This window comes from Ictalurus furcatus, chromosome 11, assembly GCF_023375685.1.
Source record: "Ictalurus furcatus strain D&B chromosome 11, Billie_1.0, whole genome shotgun sequence".
Classification (NCBI taxonomy): Eukaryota; Metazoa; Chordata; class Actinopteri; order Siluriformes; family Ictaluridae; genus Ictalurus; species Ictalurus furcatus.
In genome coordinates, this window is record NC_071265.1 from 23,824,068 (window position 1) to 23,849,592 (window position 25,525).

General features: G+C 37.7%; 1 protein-coding gene across 1 annotated transcript in view; it reads left to right on the plus strand.

Moving 5' to 3' along the window:
• Positions 1–941: 941 nt before the first annotated feature.
• Positions 942–25,525, plus strand: part of LOC128614907 (potassium voltage-gated channel subfamily B member 1-like) — a 41,932-nt gene continuing 17,348 nt past the window's right edge. The window contains exon 1 of the mRNA XM_053636612.1: positions 942–2,059. Coding sequence (XP_053492587.1) covers positions 1,505–2,059 — 555 coding nt within the window. The 5' untranslated portion in view covers positions 942–1,504. The remainder of the gene's footprint in view (positions 2,060–25,525) is intronic.

The following is a 25,525-nucleotide window of genomic DNA, read 5'->3' on the forward strand; positions in this document are numbered from 1 at the left end:
AGAGAGGGGAGAGAGTGAGAAGGTGGGGGAGAGGTAGGGAGAAAGAGAGAGAGAGATAGGGGGAGAGAGAGAGAGAGAGCCCTCCGCCTCTCTGCAGATGTAACGGAGCGGAAGCTGCTGCCGTCATGCGCGTGCAGTCTTCATTAGCAGGTGTGGAAAAGAGCTCGCGCGAATGGGTTTCGTATCGCAAACTACTTGTTGACGATCAGCGTTTATGAGAATCAAGTCCGAATGGAGCAGCGAGTCAGAAGCAGCAGTTTAAGTGCTCGAGCATGCCGTGGAGGAGGCGATGCTCCGGTAACCGAGGGAAAAGCAGAGGAATAGCTGAAAGAGAGCTCAGCCTCTTTCTCCTGACTGACGACCAGCTGAAGCTTTTCCGCTCCTTTCCGCCTTCAAGCTGTCCGAGTGAGTCGCCTTGTCTGACACTGTCACATCTCACAGCAATATTATTATTATTATTATTATTATTATTATTATTATTATTATTGTTGGTGTTGTTGTTGTTGTTATTATTGTTATTGTTGTTGTTGTTGTTGTTATACCATGGTTACGCAGGTGCCATAGGTCTGATTATTTTATCCTATATATTATTATTTATATTATACTTGTACTCATATGACCATACGAAAATATAAAGCAACACTTTGCTTTCAAACACATGTAAGATACCGCGTGCGCTAATAGTCTGTTAGAATATTTACACACTTCATGACTATTTTACACCACAAGTAGTTTTTTTTAAGTGCAGTAAATTTGCAAAGAGACACATTTAAGAACTTTAGGCAGAAACAAAGCGATGTTTATTTGCGTGTTATAAAACAAATTCTGTTCATATTCGTGATTGCGCTTGAATCCACCCCCCCCCAACCCCCCTACATTTTAAACTTTCCACTATTTGTATCCAAACGATCTTAATAATAATCATTATTTTATAAAATGTTTGCCTAGTTCTCCAAGCCAGCGAGCAGCTTTCCGTTTCCAAATCGCCGAGTGGTTAATCTCTGGTGTATTATAAACATAACCTGCTTATCTGAGACAGTATAGGGCCATGATCGCTTTAGGGGAGATGAGTAAGACAGAGGAGCACCTTCAAATGTCAAACTGGAACACATTAACACTTTAAAGAGTGTCTATAGTTTAAGCATTTAAAGTCGTTTTCAGAAACTGGCCTATTACCAGAAAAGTGGAAACACGTTGCCGAGAATAAAACGGTTTCTCTGGTTTCAGCACTGGACAGCGATCGTTTCGAAGGCAAGTTCCCTGCAGTCCACACAGAAGCGGATTATCATCGAGCCAGACATTCTCATTAGCGGATAACGAACATGGCCTGTGTGCTGTTTCCTTGTTCTTCACATTCAGTTCTAAGTTTAAGTCGGTTTCACATCCCTCCTTTTTTGCAGCTGGAAGAATGAAGGAGAAGAGAAGCAGATTTAGGCGGTAGTTCTCTCTTGCACTTCCAACTGTTACTCTTTTGGGCAAGGAGGGATCACTAAGGAGAAAGGAAATGATTAAGACCGGGTCACGCTCTACGTCCACTATGCCACCTGAGCCAGTGGAGATCATCCGGAGCAAGGCGAGCTCACGCCGCGTGCGCCTGAACATTGGTGGTCTCCTGCATGAGGTGCTGTGGAGGACTCTAGATCGGCTGCCACGCACACGCCTTGGCAAGCTGCGAGACTGCAACACACATGACGCCATCATGGAGGTGTGTGACGACTACAGCCTGGAGGAGAATGAATACTTCTTTGACAGGCACCCAGGTGCATTCACGTCTATTTTGAACTTCTACCGCACGGGTAAGCTGCACATGATGGAGGAGATGTGTGCACTCTCCTTCAGCCAGGAGCTTGACTTCTGGGGTATTGATGAAATCTACTTGGAGTCATGCTGCCAGGCACGTTACCACCAGAAGAAGGAGCAGATGAATGAAGAGCTGAAACGTGAAGCTGAGTCCATGCGCGAACGTGAGGGTGAGGAGTTTGACAACACATGTTGCACAGAGAAGCGCAAGAAACTTTGGGATCTCTTAGAGAAACCCAGCTCTTCTCTAGCAGCAAAGGTATGTGCTGGTATGGATTTGTCTATGTGTTCTCAATTTGTTCCATGCTTTAGGTTGAGTAAACTGTTATGCTGCGTGTTGTTTCCTTTCACGCTGATATTTATTTAGCCCAAGGATTCTCAGCTCCAGTTCAGACCCACAGTTTCAACACAGTTTCAAATTCTCCTTGCACCTACAACCCAAATCCAGTTTATCAACAGCTTGCTAATTATCTGGTGAGCTGTATCCAGTGTTTGCACACAGGGAATATTTGAGAATATATGTGGGTCACAAGAAGCTGAGAGTCTTGGTTTTAGACAGATTTAGGCTCAGTAGGCGATATCATTCATTCACTGAGATTTTTTGGGGAAAAATCACCAGGAATGTGGCCAGGGCCTTTCCCAGTAGCTTGTAACGATGGTGTAATAACCCTTATGATATTGGTGTAGGGCAAAGTGACAGTGCTCTAATTTGAATTATATAGAAGCGGTGTAGAATAGTCAATATCCTTTACTCTACTGTGTGTTCTAAGTAAGTGTCATCATATCATTTTCCACATCAAGCTAACTGCAAAATGGCATGCTGATGAATTCAAAGTAATGCACCAAAGTATCCCTGAGCGGCCTCTGGAATCAATCTAATGGAGCTTCAGGGGTGTATAAAGCACTTGGTCCACCAAAGGAGATGAGTTTGCTATTGTCAGACAGTAGATTTACTTATCCACTAATGGTTTTAAACTCTTTATTTTTATGATCTCCTGACACTGAGTTCAAAATTACACTCCCACAGTCCTGTGATCATGCATAATAAAGTAGTGTAGTATCTGCATTACATGATAGAGGTTGGTAGTCATCTTTATTATATGTGGAAGAAGTGAAAAAATATGCCTCTTACTGTAGTAATACTTTTATTACCAGTGCATAATCTGGGACAACTGTAATTATTTAATGTGTATTAGAAATGACGGTCAAGTGTAATTAGCAGTCCTCACTCATGTCAAGTGCTACCCTGTGAGTAGCACACTTAGGGGACATTCATCACTTTGCAATTAGCTTAAAAGGGCGATCCATTTTAAAGTCAATCAGCAAATCTTAGTGTTAGACAACTGCTCTCAAGAACGATATAATATAGGGAACTGTTGACAGAAGGACTAGGAGACAAAATGCATGGTTCTTACTATTACATTAACTTCTGCTGAAGTGCTGAAGTGTTAAACTGTGTATTTCAGCACAGTACTGCTTTGTTAGCTGAAGAAGTGTCTCTAATCAGAGTTCAAGTTGAGTAATATTCTTTTCATACTTAAGGGTAGTCTTTGGTATGCTCACAAGAAGGCATCTTGCTGTGAGAGCTGTGAGGTTTTTTTCAGCACTCAGTCACATACTTTTCTCAAGTGTTTGTCTCTCAGACAGTTTTCTAGACACAGTCTAAGGAACAGATGAGGAGCTAAAAGAGGGCTTATTTCGCCAGAGACATCAGCATGAAATGTTTTATTAACAGGTCTATACCCTGACAACTTTTCTAAAACATAGACATTAAGCAGTAAATTATTTCTAATTCTTATGTAGACAGTTATTGATTAGGAATACCTGTGCTAAAATAAACATAAAATACATTGGCATGAAACCAAAATGTAAGTTTTGTGACTTTTAGTATGAATCTGTCAGACTTAAGGTCATCTATAAGCTAGTGTTCTAAAAAACAATGACAAAATTTGCATTTAGAAGATATATGCATTCAAAATGTACAGTCTCTCTCTACTACCAATACGGATCAACAATTTTGATGACATCATTCTGCACTTCAGTATCTCATCAGATTTTCTGTCCAATCAAATGCTCTCTAGAATCTGAATTGTCTCACACCTACAGTTGTAAGTTTCCTGATTGTGAGGTAAGCTAAACGCTATTGGCAATTTAAAAAAGGGGGTGGGGCCAACCAATATGTCCTACCCTGACGTCTTGTTTCAGTGGGAATTACATCAACACATCGAAGAACACTGCGCGTTTCAAGGCACTTCACAGGCACATTAAGTGTTGTATCTGGGTCATCCAGTAATTGTCTGAGGATTTATATATTTACAAGGCTAATTTGGCTTCCTTTTCAAATTATTTTAGATGCTTGGTAGATATTTTACTCCACGGTGCTTGCGTATATAAATTAATGTTATCAATGTTTAAATATAGAAATTCCAGACCATCTCTATCTACATCAATAAACTTTATTCAATCCATGTTTCTACATTATTGGTTTGTGGTATGAAACAAGCCAGTTAGCTATAGTCTGAGTCAATACTATGAGACGAACCTGATCCTCCTGAATATTCTCACCTCCATTTGCCCTCATACCCCAGGGTGAAATATTGTTTCTATAGGATCCTCTCTGGATAACCTATACATATTGTTGTATATCTGAAGCTCTGGTTTATTTTTTCAGGATACAAATCCATATAACTGATTAAACAGAATTAGAGCGCACGTGTGTGTGTGTATGTGTGAGAAAGAGAGAGGGAGAAAGCTTGGTGCCAGAGTCACGACATTGATTTCATTGCTTATGTTGACAAACAAGCCCCCAGTCTCGTGCCCTCCTCTCAGTGTAGTGGACATGGAGCAATAAAAGTGTCAGCTGCAAGTTTAATAGCACCAGAGCAATAGCTTGCTTGTTTCTCTGTGTTTAATTGTTGGCCAGCAGGACTGAAACTGCTCTACGCCCCATCTACAGATTACTCTGCATTCATTTTTCAGTGCAGATGAATATTTAATGGTACATTAATTAAGCTCGACTTTGTGCCGAGGCCAGGGAAGGTGCAATATGGACTATCCATAACTCTCACTGTCAACCTTTTGGCATTACTGTAGAGTTATCACCTCCCAAAATACATACAGGAGACAGAATTCTCTAAGGGTGTGATTTTTCACTATCAAAAAAGGTGATGTGAGCCCTGTTTTTTGTAGCATGTTATTTCCAATTTACACAAATTTGTGCAAATATGGGGCACCTTATTCAATGATGCAAAAGAGAACTGTTTTTATGTATCCCTAAAAACATATTTGAGATTATTTATGCATATAATATGAATGGGCTGCTTTACTATATGTACTATGCCTGTGTTATGTACACCGCTGGAAAGCAGGCAGTGAATGAGCGCTGTAAAGTCATATTTTAACGCTGTGCTTCAGAGGCTGACAGTCATTTGTATGGGACGTAACCCCACATAAGGCCGGCTTTTTGATTGCAAGTCCAAGACTGAGTCCAATGCCAGAGACTGCATGTACACGGTATGTATACATGCAGAAAATATAAGCACAAAAAAGGTCAGGACAGTCAAGCTCAAGGATTATCCTTTTTTATCTTAAATTTGTGAACTGAAACACAACAAAAGTATGAAAGGTCATATTTATTCCAACCCTAAACAATGGGCTTGCCATTAATAGAGGACGAGGATCAGATTTTTGAGGATTATAAATGATTGCCAATATGTACACACATACACACACATCTGTACAAACACACACACACACACACAAACAGATATGACTCAGCAGAAACACTTCTATTGTTTAGTGACATGTCAATTAAAGGTTTTGATTTCAACCAAAGTCAACTCTTTCACAGTTTCTAAGACCAAGTGCCATCTTATCTCAGAGACGACCTATACTTTCCCACTCATAGACTGGTGGAAGACGGGCACACTCTGTCCTCTAAAAGTCAAATCCTGGAACCTAAAACCACTGCAATGCTCACTTGAGGAAAATAACCATTTAGAGACTCAATGAAAGCTGATTCTTCGAGTTATCCACCTAGCCTTGGTACATTAATCGAACTTGTATTTCAGATTCGGACATTTGATATTTGAAAACTGAGCAGAGTTGAAAAAATCAGTGCCCTTTTTCCGTTAAACAACAAATAATGCTTCAATATAGAAAATGTGGAGCTGAAAACTCACTTCCTGACTCAAAATGTTACCGGTGTTTCTGGGAGAGTTTATATGTGTATTAACCCCCTTAAACACTCAAGTCACTGTAGTAGGTCCAGACTTCTCAACATTTCTCATAAAATAACTTACCTATTATTTTCACTGCACATACTGAATAATTTGTAGTAGTTACTGAGAAACATGTATTATGGTGAAGTACATACTAAACTGGTAGTTTAAGGGATTAAGCAGAGCTGGATTGAGCAGGGGAAGGCCATAATCAGTATCTTGAAGTCTAGAGCACATCAAATACACACAAACACACAGATACTCTCATACCTGAAAGATTAATAGATGACATTACATGGGTGAGGCAGCCTAAAAGATTGGTGAGAGGAATAATTGCTTGTGTGTGTGTGTGTCTCAGTTCCTACTACATCCACTGTAAATCTATAGGACAGCCTATCCACCACCCCACAAATTCATTCCCTATATATCACCTTTTAGAAAGACATATGAAGACACAAAGTCAGCAGAGAGTGTTGATTTTCTTTCTCTTCCAGACACTTACCCAAAACATGAAACCTCAAAGACTGCGCTGTTTGCGTAGTAGAGTAATATGTGGCATATACAGTATAGTGCATAGTTTTAGTGACGGGGAGCTTTGTTTTGGTTAATATTCACTATCAGATATGATTCCAACACCCAGCAGCAGCAAGTCTCCTCTGACAGGTTTTTATAAAGATCTATCTTAATCTTCTGAACTTGTGTGGAAGAAGGCTATTTTTATCTCACTCCATAAATTTGGAACACAATACCAGACAAGAGGAGCATGGAAAGACAAGGCATGGTTTTTCACCAACAAACAAATTAGTATTGTTAAAGCCTGACATCCGTTTGATCAATGACCAGCATCCCATAGTTACAGATGGGCAATGAGCAGGTTAACAAATCTAACAGCTGACAAGAAGTGCAACTCAATAGTGTGAATTGCTGCATCAGCTGGAGTCTACAATTAGGTTTAGACGGTTGATGAAGCAGCTTGTGTTTATTTCACATGTTTTATTAAGTAAGCCAATGCACCAGTTTTTAAACCTGCACGGAGCCAATTACAGTGAGGAATGCTTAGTGGTAGCTTCCATAAACAGTAAAGATTGCAAGGTATACTGGTTGTGATGACTTATTGCTTTAGCTTCAGATAATGCATTAATTGGCATGTGAGGCACTTTTACAATGCATTTAATATGCTTCATTAATCAGAGTTGGTCTGTGCACATTCAGGTGGTTTTTGTTTTGTGTGGTGTACAGATTACTTCGTTCACTGACCAAGAGATTCTCATCTGGACCATCCTCATCAATTAGCTTTTTACTTTTGCCTCTGACTCTACTCTAAGCCTTCTAAAACGAATTATTGTTGACACGTGATTAATTTCTATACCTAAAAGTCAGATTACAATTAAAGGTGTGTTGAGAGTCCACGCTGAGAGAAGCAGTTGGGTGTAATTAACACATTTGACTCCCTGCAAAGTGGCTCTGGTATTAGAAAATTAGAGCCTGCCAGCCAGTTCACGTTGCCAGGGAGAGATGTGACCTTTACTAGCATATCACCAAAAAGGGTACAGAGCAGCTTTAAAGTAAAGACACTCCTTCGCCCATGAGATTTTCGTCAAATTTGGACATACATATATGAGTGTGACTCAAATGAAACCTTTATTTTTATTTTGCATTGTTTATTGCAAATAGGAGTCACAAAAGTGTATCATTTTTGTACATAATATCCATTTCATTCAATGCAAGTATTCTAGCACTTAATGAGTGTCCAGATTCCTCTAGAAAACAATTCTCCTAAATTGTAATTTATGTTGCACTTATGTCACAAGGTTTTCATTTGGCACACATATATACATAAGTACAGTCATGTGAAAAAAATAAGTACACCCCATGGAAATTGTTGTTGTTGTTTTTTTTGACATATTTGGACAAGCCTACATTTGATCCTCTTTGAAACAGTGCCCATTAATAAAGTTGAAACACTTTATCAAATTACATAAAATTGACATTTTGTAGTAATTTTCACAATTTAAATTTAAAGACAAAAGATCAGTCACATGGAAAAAGTAAGTACACCCCTACATTTATCACACCTTCAAATCCATAAAATTAGAATCAGCTGTTGAAGATTGGGTGCCAGTGATTAGGGAGTGCAGGTGGAACCTGTCTTATTTATACCCCTCACATCTTATGTCTGGTGTTCCCTTTGCTATTGAGGTATGTGGTGTCATCATCCCAAGATCTAAAGGGTTCTGTTAGGCCTTCAGAAAAAGGATTGTGGATGCCTATGAGTCTGGCAAGGGATTTAAAATGATCTCCAAATTATTTGAACTACATATGTCAAAAAAGCCAACAATTTCCATGGGGTGTGCTTATTTTGTCACATGACTGTATGTTCAGAGCTGAATAAAATCATAATATATGATATATATATGGCCAAAAGTTTGTGGGCACCCGACCATAACAGGATATGCGTTTTTTGAACATCCTATTCCAGATTTAGTCCTCAACCGCAACTCTTCTGGGAAGGCATTCCACTCAATTTTGGAGCGCGGCTGTGGGGATTTGCCTATTCAGATACAAGAGCATTAGTGAGGTCAGGCACAGATGTCAGGCAAGGAGGTTTGGGGAGCAGTTGCCATTTCGGTTCATCCCAAAGGTGTTCAGTGTAGTTGAGATCAGGGCCCTGTGCAGGCCACTCAAGTTCTTCTACTTCAACCAAACCATGTTTTCATGGAGCTTGCTTTGTGCATAGGGGCATTGTCATACTGAAACAGGTTTAGGCCCCTTGGTTCCAGTAAAGGGAAATCTTAACTCTACAGCATACAAAGGTATCTTATATAATTCTGTGCTTCCAGCTTTGTGACAACAGTTTGGGGAAGGCCCACATATGGGTGTGATGATCATGTGTCCACATATTTTTTTTATATTTTATTTGAGTATTTGGAGACATGTCAGATAGATAGTACATAGATGGTTCTGTCAGTCATATCCTGTTTGTAACAGGAATGATTCATTTCTTTCACTTTAACAGCAGACATGCAGTGTAGTATCTTCCTTGACCTAAGATCATTTCTCTTCTTAATTGAAATAGAGGTAATGTGAAAAGCTTGTAGACGTTTCACAATGGCAATTAACTAGCCATTCATTTTAGCATTAAAGCCTGCTCCCAGGTCAGAACTTAATGTAGAGAAACATACAGTACAGTAAAGAAGTGCCTGGTGAGAGAAAAGCATCTGAACTAGGACTTGTGAGAGGTCAAACATGACGGCCGTCGGTCTCTGGATTTCATTCATTATTTACAGTGGAGCTGTCAACCATAACTGTAATCATCAGTCAAAATGTAGGGAAATATGGGAGCTAATAGTGGAGCAGGAATGGAAAGGTGCTGCGGTAAAAAAAAATCTACAGAAATAAAAAGAAACACAGAGGGAAGACAAAATAAGAAACGATACAGCATCACTATTTAAGTCACATTTCAAAACACATGCACTCTTCTAGTGCTATTTGATTATAGTGTATAGTGGGTTTACACTGAAAAATACCAACAAAAAAATTGCCAAATAAATAATGTGTTGAGCAATCAACACTAACCTGTCCCATCATGCACCAGGAAAATGAACAGGAGGGCTTGCAGCAGAAAGTGGACAGAAACAACATGACCAACAAGGGCAAAGGGTGTGTCTGTGGTGCCACTTTTGTCTCTGCCTAAAAGTAGTGATGTGTTGTTCATGAACGATTGGTTCATTTTGAACGAATCTTTAATATGATTCGCATGTGCTGCAACATCCCCATAGGTTCTGTACAGGAAACAGAAATGATTAGTTCATCTCTTGAGTCTTTGGGTTCGAGTCGTTCGTTCTTCCGATGACCGCCCCATAGGCAATGCACCATGCAGTAATGGAAACGGGATGAACGATCGACTCGAACCAGAAGATTCGAGAGGCGAACTAATCATTTCTGTTTCCGGGGAACAAACGTGAAAAAGAAAAGAACGTGTGATGTGACAAAAGAAAGAAGGACTCGGATTGGGAGGTGAGGTGAACTAACAGACTGAATAGCCTGAAGACCTAATGCTAAGCTATTAATTAATCATTTCTGTTTCTCATAATTCGGCCTTGGCTGAATTAGCCTATAGTTTATTTTTTATTCCAAATGTGATTAACATTTGCGTAAGTACTAGATGTGTTGGGGAATTTAAAATGTCATAATTTAATCATATTCTGCTGAAATGAACGAGATGACTCGAAAAAAGATTTGTTCATTTTGCTGAACGAGATTCAAAGATCCGAGTCAGTAAAATGATCCGAACTTCCCATCACTTCCTAAAAGCTGTTAATTGCTTTTGATTGTTAATGTACATTGCTATACATTAAAAAGAAAAATACACCCAGTACTGTTAGTTATATTAGCTAGTTAGTCAGGGAGTACTACAATCATCTACAATTTCTAAACATTTGAAATCACTGAAAATGATATTTGTGGAATAACAATTTATTTAATATGTCCATACCAAGTGTAGCAGAGCACATGCAGAACTTATTACTTATCCAATATGCCCTGGAGACGTTCATTCAAGTATTGCACATTCACTAGATCTCCCAAGCCAATATCAGCACTTAACAGGAAGGGAGCCTGGGGCACTGGGCTAGCAGAATGCACCAGCACTAAATCTGAATCACTGCAGTGATCAAGACGTCCACTGCTATCTTCTGATGATTCAGTGTCATAAACAAATACAGAGCACCACATTAGAATTAGCCAGATTTTCATTTGCTTATGTCAGTGTAACAACAGGGAATTATTAATAGTATTATTAATAGACACTTCAACATGGCAAAGGTAAGAGCTGTCTTTCAATAAGCATCCTACTGTGTTGTGTTCTGGGACATCTGGTGCTACAGAAAGAAAGAAAAAAATATATAATTTAAGTACTTAATTGAGATTTTCTTTTCCTTTCTTTTCTTTTCTTTTCTTTCTTTTTTTTAAAAAAATATTTCCTTTTTTCATGTTCATCACCCTTATATCTCACTAAAAATATGAATGATAAGTATGACATTCAACTTTGACCGATAAAAGATCATAAGCTAATGTTTTATTGATACAGTTTTCTATGTATTTATTTTATGCAATTACCAGTATTGTAAGTCTTTTTCTGTATCACACAATAGTAGGCGTCCACCAATATGTGAAGTCTGCCATATCTTTCCTATCTGCAAATCCAGCAGCATTGCTAAGTATCCTCGTGTGCCATGCAGACGGTGCTACCTCAATTCAGTACATAGCGAGATAGCTATGTACTGATTACAACCAGTAATCCGAGGCTATCCCCTGTGTCCCAGCTATCTCACAGATATAAAATTTTACTGGCCAGATTTTAACCAAGGCATAGGGTACACCTTGATAAGTAGTGTGATTCTGTGTATATGCAATTAGTATATTAATTATCCCGATCCTTGATTAGTTCTATTAAAAACATAACACTGCATCTCAGACAAATCTCTTCCCCAAAAAGTAGCCTCGCTTTATATTGATGTTGTCAGAATGGCTACAAGAAGCAACAGTCATATAGTTAATCGTTCTGCTTCGCATAGCATTGATCTGTCAATAATTACACAATGAAGATTGCAAGTCATCCTATTTCTACCACCTTTCCAAAAGTCGTGATAAATAAGATATCAACTGGATGAATGAGTGGAGCCAAGAGACATAGAGATGAACAATGACCTAGTCATTTCAGGCATTTGTCAGATCATTATGCACCAAATGAAATCATTTCATCAGAGTTATGGTTGTCCAGTGGTGGAGTGGCTCTATCTGCTAATGAAAAGTGGGGCTGAGGCAAAGGCTGGAAGTCAAACTGCAGTGGAAAGCACTGATCCTTTCAGTGTTTGGTTAACCAACCATTGTAAATGTCTTGTTTTAACAAAGAAACAGATATGGCCTTGCAATCATTTTGCTTGTAATGGTCAGTAAGTAAGCTATTTGTTAATTAATTTTCTGGCATGTTGCTGTTTAAAATCAAAACCTCTCAGCAAATTAGTAAAATGGAGAGCAGCGTGAGTGTACCTAGAGCAGGGAAGAAATCCATGGCTCTGCTATCATGAGATTCTTGTTTAGAAAAGTATGAGGCACTGTCATCAGCAAGAGCGGCATCACAGCACACTGTGTACCCAATTACACAACCAGTGCATGGCGTTAGCTTCAGCTCAAACACAGATGAGCTGGTGATAAAAAGTCCCTGTTGCTATGCAGATGGGGAAAGCCTCTTTGGCTTCACATTTGGGCAAACAAACAGAGAGAGAACCCTCAGCAAACGTTTACTCTATGTTAATATCCCAACCTTATTCACACAGTGAGCACCAGGCATCTAAGATTACAGTGGTAACAATGGTCACAATCATACACCTGAAATGAGATAGCAGAGACAAGCAAAAATATATATATACATTGCATGGTCAGCTTACAGAAACAATACAATATAGTACAATAGTGTAGCCTTAATTGACTGTCTGGGACCTGGGACCTGCAGTGACAGAAAAGTCTACAGATGAATGGTGCATTTAATTTTTGTCATGGTCTGTATTCCAAATAAAAAAACTCAGATTTTACATTCAGTGTATTTGCTAATCTAGAAAATCCATAAATCTGGTGCACAAAACAGACCTTGTGGTAGGTTTGAAGGCTACATGAGAGTATTTTAAAATTCAAACATTAACTGTAATAGGAATTCTGGTTATTATTAGTACTCAATAATGGTCTAGAATACTACAGAATCATGTGATTTGAGACACAATGCTAGTTTTTTTTTAGTGGAAATAGATGGATGGGGAAACTACACTAGTGCTGTTTGTCAGGATAGTGAAAAAGACTAACGTAATAATATGCAATTAACATGAACACTATTCATTAAATGTGGCTTATCTGAATGTAAATAAAAGTAACAGAACAGAATTTCTCTCGTAACCCCTTTTGTAAATCAGGTGATCCCCCACGTGGGACACACCTATCTGGCTAATTAGGATTAAGGTTTACTTGTTGGCTTTTTAAATCCTGTTACATAGCTCGCAGGGAGAAACTCACTACTGGGATGTCTGAATAAATTGACTTCAATGAGTGAGTGAGAGAGAGTCTTGAGAGTTTTTTTATGTAAGTGTGAAGTATTTTTCACCTTTTCTGTCTCATTGCATGTAGTAATTGCAGCCAAGTAAAATGCATAGCATGTTTTTCTCAGGTTTGGCATTCCCTCCACTCCTGTGTTCCAGATTTCATTGTATATTTAGGGGTATTGAAGCAAAAGTGTCATCCATGTTTGGGTTCTATAGATCACCTTGCTCTGCAATACCTTCTTAGATCAGGAAAAAAAAACATATCAACTGACTACTAAAGACATTACTAAGCAGATGCTTGGCTAAGCCACAGATCAGAAAGGAGTTTCTGAATCAGTGCCCCCATCCAATATCATCATCTACAGGAAATCCAATATCTAAGGAAGTTACACAATGGGTTGAAGATTGTAATAACAATATTCACTCAAAGTGAATGACCTTCTTTACATGGAAAATATTAAAAGCTGGTACTCTCCTTAGAATCTGAGAGGATACCACAGTATAGAGTCAGGTTCAGAGAGAAACAGTGCAGTGGGGGAATATTTTGTTTTTGTGGTGATGGTCAGTTAGGAAAAGAGAACAGAGAGGAGAGGAGATGTGGAAGAAATAAAGAGGGAGAAAGTCTGAAGATGACAATACAGCTTGGAAGATGTGGTACTTGTGTGGGTGTCTAGCTCCACAGTGACACATTTTCCCCACAGACTTCTGAAAATGCCTCATAAAGTAACACATTTGTGTCTCACACTCATACAGCAAAACTGCAAATCTGGGGTTGTGATGTAAATGATTTGTACTGATAGGAGCTGAATCATTTGGTCACACTGCATCAGGGCACCTCACAATCAACTGATTTCCCAGAGGGATTTGTTCAGATTAATGGGTATGGCATATGAAAGACACTGGTAGCACATTGATGTTATACCTCCGAGACCAAGCGAGCCCAGGTTCTCAAGAGAGTTGGGAGATAGAGAGATAGAGAAAGTCTGAGAGTCTGGTCTTTTGTTGATTACTGTCACAGCTGTGTCCATGTGTGCATGAGAAATAATACAGGCATGGCACTGGGTCTGATCAATGTAATAACATAAAAAAAATTAAATGGTAATAGCCATTACCTCATTTCCTTCTGCTGTAGACCATTGTAAATGGTGAAATATTGTCATTGTAAACATTGTAATTGAAAGATATTTGGGTACATTGTTGGGTTTTCTAGTGGAGAAAGCAATGAGCTAAACTAAGACAGCTCATGACAGGACTGCTCTCTTTGAGTATCATAACCAACAGATGGTGAGTCCATTTTCAATGGCAAAATCTGATACACTGTGAATAAACATGTTACCAAATGAAAATCTAGAAATAATACAGAAACAATGGCAAAATCAAGTTTGCCTGTTGGAGTCAAAACATTATTATTGTTTTGGCTTAAGGTCTCAGTCTAACGTCCAGGGTGCCGTACATGAATGATCCCATACACATATACAGTGGGGGAAATATGTATTGAACGTGTCAACATTTATTTCAGTAAATATATTTTGAATGAGGCTATTCAGATGAAATTTTCATGGACATTCCAGCAGGACAACGATCCAAAGCATACAGCAAAGGAAACGCTCAATTGGTTTCAGAGAAAAAAAATCAAGGTGTTAGAATGGCCCAGTCAGTCACCTGACTTGAATCCAATTGAACAAGATTTAAAGACAATATGTTTAGAAGAATGGGCCAAAATCACACCTGAATACTGCAGCCGATTAATTTCTTCATACAGGAAGTGTCTTGAAGCTGTCATTACAAACAAAGGCTTCTCCTTCTCCCAAGTATTAAATAAATTTCAGTTAGCGTGTTCAATACTTTTTTCCTGTGTCATTCCGCTTTATTACAAATAACTTCATATATTTACTGAAAATAATGTCAACGCGTTCAATATTTATTTTCCACATAGTACATACAATTAATTCTATTAAGAGCAGAAATGTGTAAGTGATTGAATGTATATCTTATATATGAACAGTAGTATTTAAGAACACGCTCTGTACATAAGTAGGACTGGTGACATGACAGAGAATGAGGAGATAGAGGGAAATTTTTCTAGGTCAGTACAGAAATGCATTCTATCTAGACCGGTTTCTATTTAAAACCAGGCTTTAGGATACAAAACACCTGACTGATATCCATATTTAAAAGAAAAAAGATTTAACAATTTGGGAAAAGATCCTATATTTAGAAGATCAGATGAATTGAAGAGGCTCATGAGATGCAACAGCAGAGGCTACTATAGTTTCTACTTTATAGTAACACAGAACCATGAAATACTCATAAATCAGTATTGTCTCTTAGACATTAGTCAGTTCACTGTATACAAATCCAAGAGCATCCTGAACCTTTGAACCTTTTCTCTAATTATTAGTTCCAGTATCTGCTCCTGCTTAGTTCCAGACAATGCACAGTGTAATGCAGAACACATTATCATGCAGGAAATGCTAAACAAATAGGTACACGTAATTGCTTTATAGTTCACAAAGTTTCTAGGATGTTGACTATAGTTTCTATAGGTGTTGACTTGGCATCCAAAGTATGTGTGTGTGTGTGTGTGTGTGTGTGTGTGTGTGTGTGTGTGTGTGTGTGTGTGTAAAAAAGCATCTCTTCTGTTACCCTTCTGACTCTGGGTGGTTTATTCAGAATGCCATGTTTCAGTAATTCTTTGGTGACTGTTCATGTCTTAGCATTAGTGAGTCCCAGTGGACTGCTGAGACAGAGACACACCCTCTTTTGGGCTTCTAGTGCAGTGTTTTCCCACAACCTTCTAAAACATTTAGAAAGTAGGCAGAGACATTTCAGAATGTTGCCTTTGGTCATTGTTAAGTGGGCCAGCATTACCACAGTTGTCACACAGAGGGTGTACAAAGTCAGGCACCCTCTCTAGAGAGAAAAGAGTGGTATAATGAGAAAGACAGAGCAAAGAGGCACTGCCTGTAGCCAGAGGCACAAGTCTTCATCCACATACAGAACCCCCATCACTGCTGCACTATTTCAACCTCTATCTTGTTTTTATTTCACACTTTGTCCTTTATATCCTACCTATTTTTTCCTTCATATCTAGCCAGTGTCCATCTCATCTCATCTCACCATGCCTCTCTATCTAAAGGCTTTACATTGTATGGTTTTGTGATGATAATGCTGTTGCAGACAAAAACAACACAAATTGTGGAAGAATTCCTTAGCTGTGAGTTAAAAATTGTGGTCTTAGATTGATTAATTATGACCAATGACAGTTGATAAACCAACTCTGGTAGGAACGTGCGTCTAAAAAGTCACCAATATGAGCAATATTTCATCATAGGATTATTGTGAAAGAATCTTAATCATATAACTCAACTAATAACACACATACACATAACTGCTATCACACAGAATTTGCCATAGGATTTGACCAAGGTATTTATTGGCATCATCTAATAGAGTGTTACATGCAATAAACTTTTAAAACTACTGTCATTACACTTAAGCTCTACTACATTTACATTTATACATTTGGCAGTTGCCTTTATCCAGAGCGACTTACATTGACTGTATCTCATTTATACATCTGAACAGTTAAGGACCTTGCTCAGGGGCTCAGCTGTAGCAGCTTGGCAGTGCTGGGATTTGAACTCATGACCTTCTGATCAGTAGTCTAAGTCTTTTTCTAATCTGTATTGTAGCTGTCATATCCATAGATAGGTTTTAGTTTTGTAACATTGATTTAGTTTTACAATTGGGAATGACTGTCAGTATGTCTAAGCAATACAGCTCCATGAAAAAGTAGAGCAGTAAAGGTGAATGCGTGACCACTGTTTGGTGATCTTTATGAAATTGTGTTCTCTGCCCATTGCTCCAGTATTATCTTTACAGATTAAATTTTCTGAGCAATTCTACTCATTAAAAGGAAACTGTGGAATAACTGATGGAATTGGGTTAGTTCAAATTTAGCTGGGTAGGATGATCAGCTTTAAAGAGTGTTCTGAAGAGTTCCTAATAATCTCTTGTCATCAGCAAGCGCTCCTCAAAACAGCATTGTAATCATTCCCAATTAGAGATCATGAAGATAATAGATCTGTGCTATAAACAACCTTGGAACCCTGCGGGAGCTATTCAGACCTTCAAAATGATCACAGCCACATGCCTCGAAAAGGAAATACTTCACTGAGCTTTGTTTAATTCTACATTCAATCTTGATTTTATTGCAAACCATGGTTTAATTGAATTGCAATAACATGAATTTTTATCACTTTGCCCTGTGGGTTAAGGAAAGTGAATTCTGCATTAGTACCTTAAAAACTATTAGCCTTATGGTGTCTGAACATGGGCTGGTCCATACTTTGAGGTAGCCCATCTTAGAAATGAAGTTAAAACAGATTATATTTATATACAAACAGGTGGCAACACATCTGTTCTGCCTGTACATTAGCATTTCCCAGTTCCTCCACTCTCAATTCATTCAGGAAACCTCATTCAACAGAGGCTTACACTTTATAAGAGTTACTGATTCAGAAGTTTAGGCATCAGTTATTGTGGACAAACAGGCTATGATTTATGTTGCTGCTTTCTACAGTGGCATTTAGATTTTGCAATGCTGTACAAGTCTATTGAAGAAAGCAGGTCAGAGACGATTGCAGTTGTTGAACTGATTTAGAGGAAGAAATCTAGTCCTATAATAACTCATCAGAATGTACTCTCTGTTTTTGGTAATCAGGGATGCGTTCAACAATTTTGGTAGATGAGGATTAATCCCGTCATCTACATCAAAACACACTCAGGATTTCTTCTCTAATCTTCATCAGATCTTGAACTCTGGGCTTTTCTAATGCCAAGACGCAATCAATGGATGGCCATGTTCTTTTTTTTAGTATAAGAAAGTTTGGGAATTGGGTGGTCTAAATAGGGCAGAGCTGAATAAATTTACACAGTTTTAGCAGCTGATTTGTTTATACTGCAGAGACAGTAATGATTAATGCTGTGGCACTGACAGAACTGACACATATTCATATATTCATACATGTACAGGAAGAAGAACAACATAGATATTTGATGCATGTAATGTGCAACCATGCATCTTTTCTAAATTATTCACCATGTTAAAAACACTACAGTAAAAGCAGCCTTCCAGCCCGGTGAGTCTGTATCATCAAAGAGCAGAGTGCAGTAACAGCAGAGGCATGGAGAAACACACTTTCCATGTATGGCAGAGCCTGGCTGATCCAGCATGCCGAACTGAGTGTGTGTTTACACTGTGTTAAATGGATGTGGGCAGCGTGCTGTGTGTCACCCACACACACTGACGTCTGTTTGACGAGTGAAAGTGTGTGTATGTGTGTGTCTGTGTGGGATAGGTGGTGGGGGTGGGCTTTTAGTTAACTATTAGGGACCATATGAGATGTTCTCTTCTATGTTCTCTGAATCTTCCTGCCACTTATGTGTTTATAATATGATGGGTTCGTTAGAATTTCACCGCTTGTTTATTTATTTATTTCAAATTCATTTACATTTTTAGGAGAAAAAAAATCACACACTTGTAATGCAAAGAATGTTTCTATGAATGAATAAACATTATGAAAGAGCATGCTTTCGCTACTGAGTACAAAGACTACACTCTGGCTGCTAGACACACCACACATACCCTGCTACAATTTACAGTTTTGTTCCACTTGCAAATCAGCGCCGCTGTTTGCTTCTCTTTATACAATAATGACAACATGCTACTGGAAAAAGTCAGTCAGAGAAACAAAATTGAAGAAAGGCTAGAGAACTGGGATACACTTATAAACTTCATCTCCAAAAAACACTGAGCACTGATACTGCTTCACTTCCCAACACAACTTTACTAATGGAATAAAAGTCTTCAGTGATTGTACTATGTAGTTATGGAAAGAGCGAGGTGGAGAGGGAAAGAGAAACTCGAGCAGCCAGAGTAAAGCAAACAGCAGAGAAAGATGGAGTGTGAGTGGAAGGAAAGCAAAAAAAGATGCTTCTGTGTGATGGGTCCATAGGGTCCTGCTGAGCTTCAGGTTTTTTCTTACGCCTAGAATTAATTATTCACTCCAGGGCACCGCCTCAGAATGAGACACAAAATCCTCCTGGAGTTCTCCTTTTCTAGGCCTTATTCTACTGCACATCTCTTGAGGCCAGAAGGACTTCCTTCACTTCCTGCACAGGGTCTCCAGATAAAGTCTCAGAACTCCACATCTGCAGCTTTGTGAGAAATGTGGCACTGTGTTGCTGTAAGCCCACTTGTTTAGTTTCTGTGAAAATGTGAAGAGCTTTAGTGGAGCAGGTGTTTTAGCTGGAATACAAAAACTAAAACTGCAAAGCCTGCCAAATCAATCAGTTTATTAATGATAAAGTATTCATCCAAAAAGCATTTACCTTTATATCAAAGTGCTGTTGCATTTTCAGTTCTGGTCAGATGATGATTTATTTTCTATAACAGCAGCTCTGAAAATAGTGCTGGCTATAATTCACATCACGGGTTTATATTAAAATAACAAAATATAGTTTGTATACCTAAAGCTCATTTACAGGGACGAAAAATAACATATTGATATTTCACAAAAAATTTATGAAAACATATTTAAAAAGTAATTTTTTTTATATACATTTTTATAAGTTTTCTACCAAGTGCTCTGCTGCTCTCCATCTTCAGGACAAAAGGGCTTTGCACTTTTTGCTTTTTTGGTAACATGACAAGCTGTGTTTTGTCCTGTCTTATAAACTTCAAGAAAGAGAAAAAAGAGAGACAGGTGAGGGAACAATGTTCATAGCTGCTATGATGTAGGCTTGTGAATGTTCAACATTAAATATAAATATAATTATCAACTATAGTGTTTATATATATATATATATATATATATATATATATATATATATATATATATATATGTAACTATTAACATTAATGTAAATGTAATTCACTTGTAATTAACAGAGTGATAACGCATCGCACCAACCTCAACACTGATTATTTTCCCAAAGTGTTTTATTCCTTATTTTATATAACACCTTCCATTTCCCAGAATCTGTGATTCTAATCATTGTGTTTCAGTTTGTTTTGTACAACAGTTTTTGTTCATTCTTAAAAAGGGTACAAAGCGGCAATCAGTTTAAGTGCCAGTGAGCCTCGTTGAAAGAAAGAGACAGTCGGTGCTTCTGCTAAAAAATTTACCATGATTTTATCCAGTCAGACTTTTCAAAGCATGGGATTCCCAGCCTTTGCCCTACTTTTGCATGTTTTTGTTTTTGTGTCTGCATGCAGTCTATGATCATTACCATGACAAACATTAGCTTCAGTGTGAGAGCTAGTGTGTATTTCTAAGGAGCAGAGCATTCTCATTAAAGCACATGCTTGGATTTATTCCTATAATCCTCTAGAATTAATTACCAAATTATATGTTGTCATATGAATATTTTTTTATATCATTGGTTAGTTTATACTTTATGATGGTCTTGCATTCATCTTTTTTTATTTTTTATTTTATATATATATATATATATATATATATATATATATATATATATATATATATATATATATATATATATATATATATATATATATATAGCGCTCTGAATCACTGAAGCAGGCCAGTGCTCATGCCTGTTACTCAGAATTTCCCTTTCTAGCACACCACAGGAAGTGCATTCATTATGTAGACTGGTTCTGTCTATGAGGCTGGAATACTCAAGGTTGTTGCCACAGAAATATGTGGCATCATTTTCAACATTTCTGTATACATGGCATAACTAGAACTGTGAGGTTCATCATGAAAATCTGATTAATAATGAAGAGAGTTAAGCGACCAGGATTACTGTTGAAGATATATACTTCTCCTAATCATCATGAGGAATTTCATCTCTTGTATTTATTACTCTCTGGTAACAAAATGCTATTGTGAGCTACATGCAGGAGTGCTCTTCTTCACCGTGCAGATTCATTTGATGGCTGCAAGTAATGCACATTCAATGAGAATTCTGTGCTGCATCCCAAAAAGAATTCTACACACTACATAGGATGGTTAACTAGCAAACACACCATAGGTGATCCAGCATATTATGCAGTAGGGTGAAATGCTGTTTGGTACATGCACCAATTATTCATGGCTCTGGGGATATTATTTGCTGTTATTGTGTTGTCCTCTGATGTTTACAGAAGTGTTATGAAAATAGAAGCTTCATAGTTTTTTTTTTTTTTAATTATTCGATTAACCTGCCTGGTATAACCGAGTATGAAATGCATAAAGTACAGAGAAACATACCAAAAACTCTCCTTAGCCACTAGCTAGCTACGGTTACTACACCAGCTAGCTATAAGGCAAGCTGAAGCCAGGATTGAAACACATTCAGCTCATATACATTTGTAAATGCACAAAGTACAGAAAAAAACACAAAGCAGTTGGATTAACCAACCTATACTTATACATCTGGCAACCACAAAATTTTCATTGATACATAGAGTGCTAAATGGTGTAGCATACAGTTTGCATTTTCAGAAAACGTAAAGCAAATAGACATAGCTATAAGCAGATCTGTTGTAACTTTCGTTAAAAAGAAGAGGAAAAAGCAAGCACGATAACTAGTTCTATACAGTCTGGAGTAAATTTAAATAATTACTTATTCTGTGGTGATTAATTAGGCTATTACATTAGGCTATTATAATGTGTTCTTGTAGGTTATACTTTGATGTATTTTATACACTGTTTTGTGTTTCATTCACTTTTTCAAAAGTCAACATTCACTCTAATCCAGTTAATAACAAAATCATCACATGATTTGGTTTAAAGGAAAATTGATCTGATGAATCTGATTGCTGTTTGAACATATTGAAGGTTTTGAGTAAATTAACTGATCTTCTACGGTGTGAGTCGGTCCCAGAAGCTGCTATTATTAAGTGTTTACAGAAGCTGTAGAAGAGTTGTATGTGTATATGCTCTTTTTCATGCAGGCAGTAAACTAAACAAAATATCTGGTATCCATGCACGTCTTCTCTAGCACTGAATGTATATGCTAGGGTTAAAAGCTGTACACAAGTGACACTGGGGTGTGAAAAAAAGTAGATTTTATGTTCATGTTGTAAAAATAAAGAAAATGGTGGAAATGACAAGGGTAAAGGTCATGGGTCAGACACCCAGTGCACATTCCCACCATTCTCCCCAGTTTCAAGTATTGTGTATGGGAAGCTTTTGGGAAATACATTGCACATGTTTGTGCATGGGCATGGTGACTTAGTGGTTAGCATGTTTGTCTCGCACCTCCAGTGTTGGGGTTCAATTTCCACCACCGACCTGTGTGCGTGGAGCTTGCATGTTCTCCCTGTGCTTCGGAGGTTTCCTCCCCCAGTCCAAAGACATTCTGATTGGCATACTCACAAGCCCCACAAATTTCTGTGTCTGGTTTTTTTGATCCTTATCTGTCTGACTCACTCGTCTGAGAGAAGGACTTTTAATTAGGCAGTGACAGGCATGCAAGAGTTCAGCAGGGATTTTCTTGGCATGCCTTCTGGTTCTGGTGTTAAACAGGTCAGGAAGAGTGGGTGGATTAATACTTTTCTGCAGACTTTATAATGTGCTGTAACTTGTGCATGTCATGTTTGGTGGGAGAGTACCACAAGGTTCTTATGGAGCTAATCACTTTTATCTTTATTTATTAATTGATATATTTATCCATCCATTTCCCATATCGCTTATGCTACACACGGCCGTGGGGGAGCATGGAGTCTATCCCAGGGGACTCGGGGCACAAGGTGCAAGACACCCTGGACAGGGTACCAACCCATCGCAGGGCATAATCTCACACACATTCACGCACTACAGACAATTTAGAGATGCCAATCAGCCTACAACATATGTCTTTGAACTGGGGGAGGAAACTGGAGTACCTGGAGGAAACCCCTGAAGCACGGGGAGAACATGCAAAGTCCATGCACACAGAACAGAGGCAGGATTGAACCCCCAACCCCAGCGGTATGAGACAAACGTGCTAACCACTAAGCCATTACCAATCAATTTATATGTTTATTTATTTATTTTTATTCATTTATTTATTTTGTACAAAAAAGAGTTGATATAAATGTTTACAGTCAACTCTGGTGTTTTCACCATTTTCCGCTTCTAGTTCTTGCAACTACTCTAAAGGACCAGCCATTCTTACCATCTGTACACGCTTATCCACCTTTTTGGGTGAAACTTATGCCAGTTGTATTGTGCAAGTATATGACAAAGGGGTTCTTGGACTCTTAACTATTTTATTGACGGATTTTTATCTTCTTCCCAAACTTGCTAAAGCTATTTGCAATAAAATAAGTGCAGCAAATCCTTACCTGATTCAGATTTTCAGTCACCATGTAATTTGTGACTGACAAAAAATAAAATAAATAAATAAAACAAATAGACCTATATACATTGTAACAATGTATCTGGTGTGTTGAAAAACACAGCTTCCTGCTTAAATATAAAGTGCTGTAAAAATCAGTCCTAAAACCTGGAAATGAGGTAGCATTGAAGCACTTCTGGTTCCATCACCCCAAAGTCAATGGGTTTTTTGAATGAGTTTTTGGTTAAATGCTTGAAATAAGGTCTGTGGTTAACACAAGCTCAAGATATTTTCACATTTTATACTATGACATAAAATACATCAGTAATACCCCACTCGTGATTTTGTTAAGCTTTTAAATGTCTTGAAAACGGTGGATGCTAACAAGTGGTTAAATGGGACTACAGTGGTTTTCAAGGACATTAAACGTCAACACGCTGAATTCATCTACTACAGCCTCGCTGTGTTTATACTCGCGCTCTTGCAAACTATTCCAACTCAAACTTTCCAACTTGTAGATTTATCAATTTATAGTAGTTTCCAGTTGTAGTGTTTTTTAAAATAAAGTTTAAATTAGTTGTCGGAATCTTAGTGGTGCTGATGTTGAAGTCATGTGACCGTGGTGTAGTTCGTTTATAGCCTAAAATTAATTTTTTTAATTTATTTTACTTCTGGCATCGTGTCCATTTGTGAAGATTATCTTAATGAACAAAACGTGTAAGAATCATAACCTTTTGTTGGTCACACAGCTTATTTTCTACAGTAGTCTAAAAGCCAATGGAAAAATCCTATTCAACCAGGGTGATGCTAACTTCTGAGTTGGCCTACAAAAATATATCATCCCTGCAGCACTTTATTATGGTAATATATACCCTCCTAAATTGCATTGGCAGATTGAAGCTCTTTTATCTGTATGTCTGTGACAGAGTAACATTTGTCTGTTACATGGTTAGGTATTTCAGTACATATTGTTAAGCTGCTTCCTGTTTCTTACCATATAACACATAAACTGGCACCATGACCTTTTTCTACACTTTGAGCAAATTAATTCTCCAAAGGATATAATAATTAAAATGTGCTGTTAGTATCAGAGTATCAATAATGTTGAGCAGAACTTGAGAAATGCAATGTCTATGGAGAGATGTGGGTCAGCTATAACTTACACCATGTTAAACAGTTTTCACAGAATTTCCATTGTTAGAGGCATCATAAATGTCATGATAAACATACCATTTTGCCAGAGATGTAAAAATAAATATACACAAACTATTTGTATTTGTAAAATACCAAACTCATCAGCCTACCTAACCTTAAATAGAAGTAAGCACAGCATTCCCTATTTCTGAGCTTGTCTTGAAGAGAAGGTTTTTATTTGTTTGTTTGTTTTGTTTTTTAAATGATTGGCTAGAAGCACAAAAAAGGTTCTTATAAAACTTGTTCGGTCTTTATTTGGCAACATGACTAGTTTAAATTAGTAGGGCATAGTTAGAAGATTTAAAATATAATATAAAAAATATAAGCTAGCTATATTACTTAAAATATAATATAAAAAATATAAGCTAGCTATATTGCTTATCACCAGATAAAACTAGCCAGCTTGGTCAGAAAATAAATATCAAAGACCATTATATAATTAGCACAAGCAGATCTGGCTAGCTAATGGTGAACAAATGTTGCATGCTTGGATGAGGTCCGTCTGTATAACCAGCTAACTGTAGATTAATAACCAAGAGAAGGAGTAAGTCAGAATTACTGAGATGACCATGTTTATTTCTCTTTTTTTATGGTGCTGGGTGGCGCTTTAGCTTTTGTATCATGATTAACTAAAGTGACGGTTAATATACTCTACTATACCAGCCTATAACTGCATACCACAATTAGGTTAACGCAAAAATGATTACATCTACATTTTTCTCATTATCATTATCAATATTTGCTAGAGGTCAAAGTAATTTCATGGAATGTGGTATATCATTATACTGTATATATCTAATAGCACTAAATTTTCATACCACAAGAAACTGCATTGCAATACATTACAATGTAGCCAATACACAAAGTTTCAAATGTCGCTTTGAA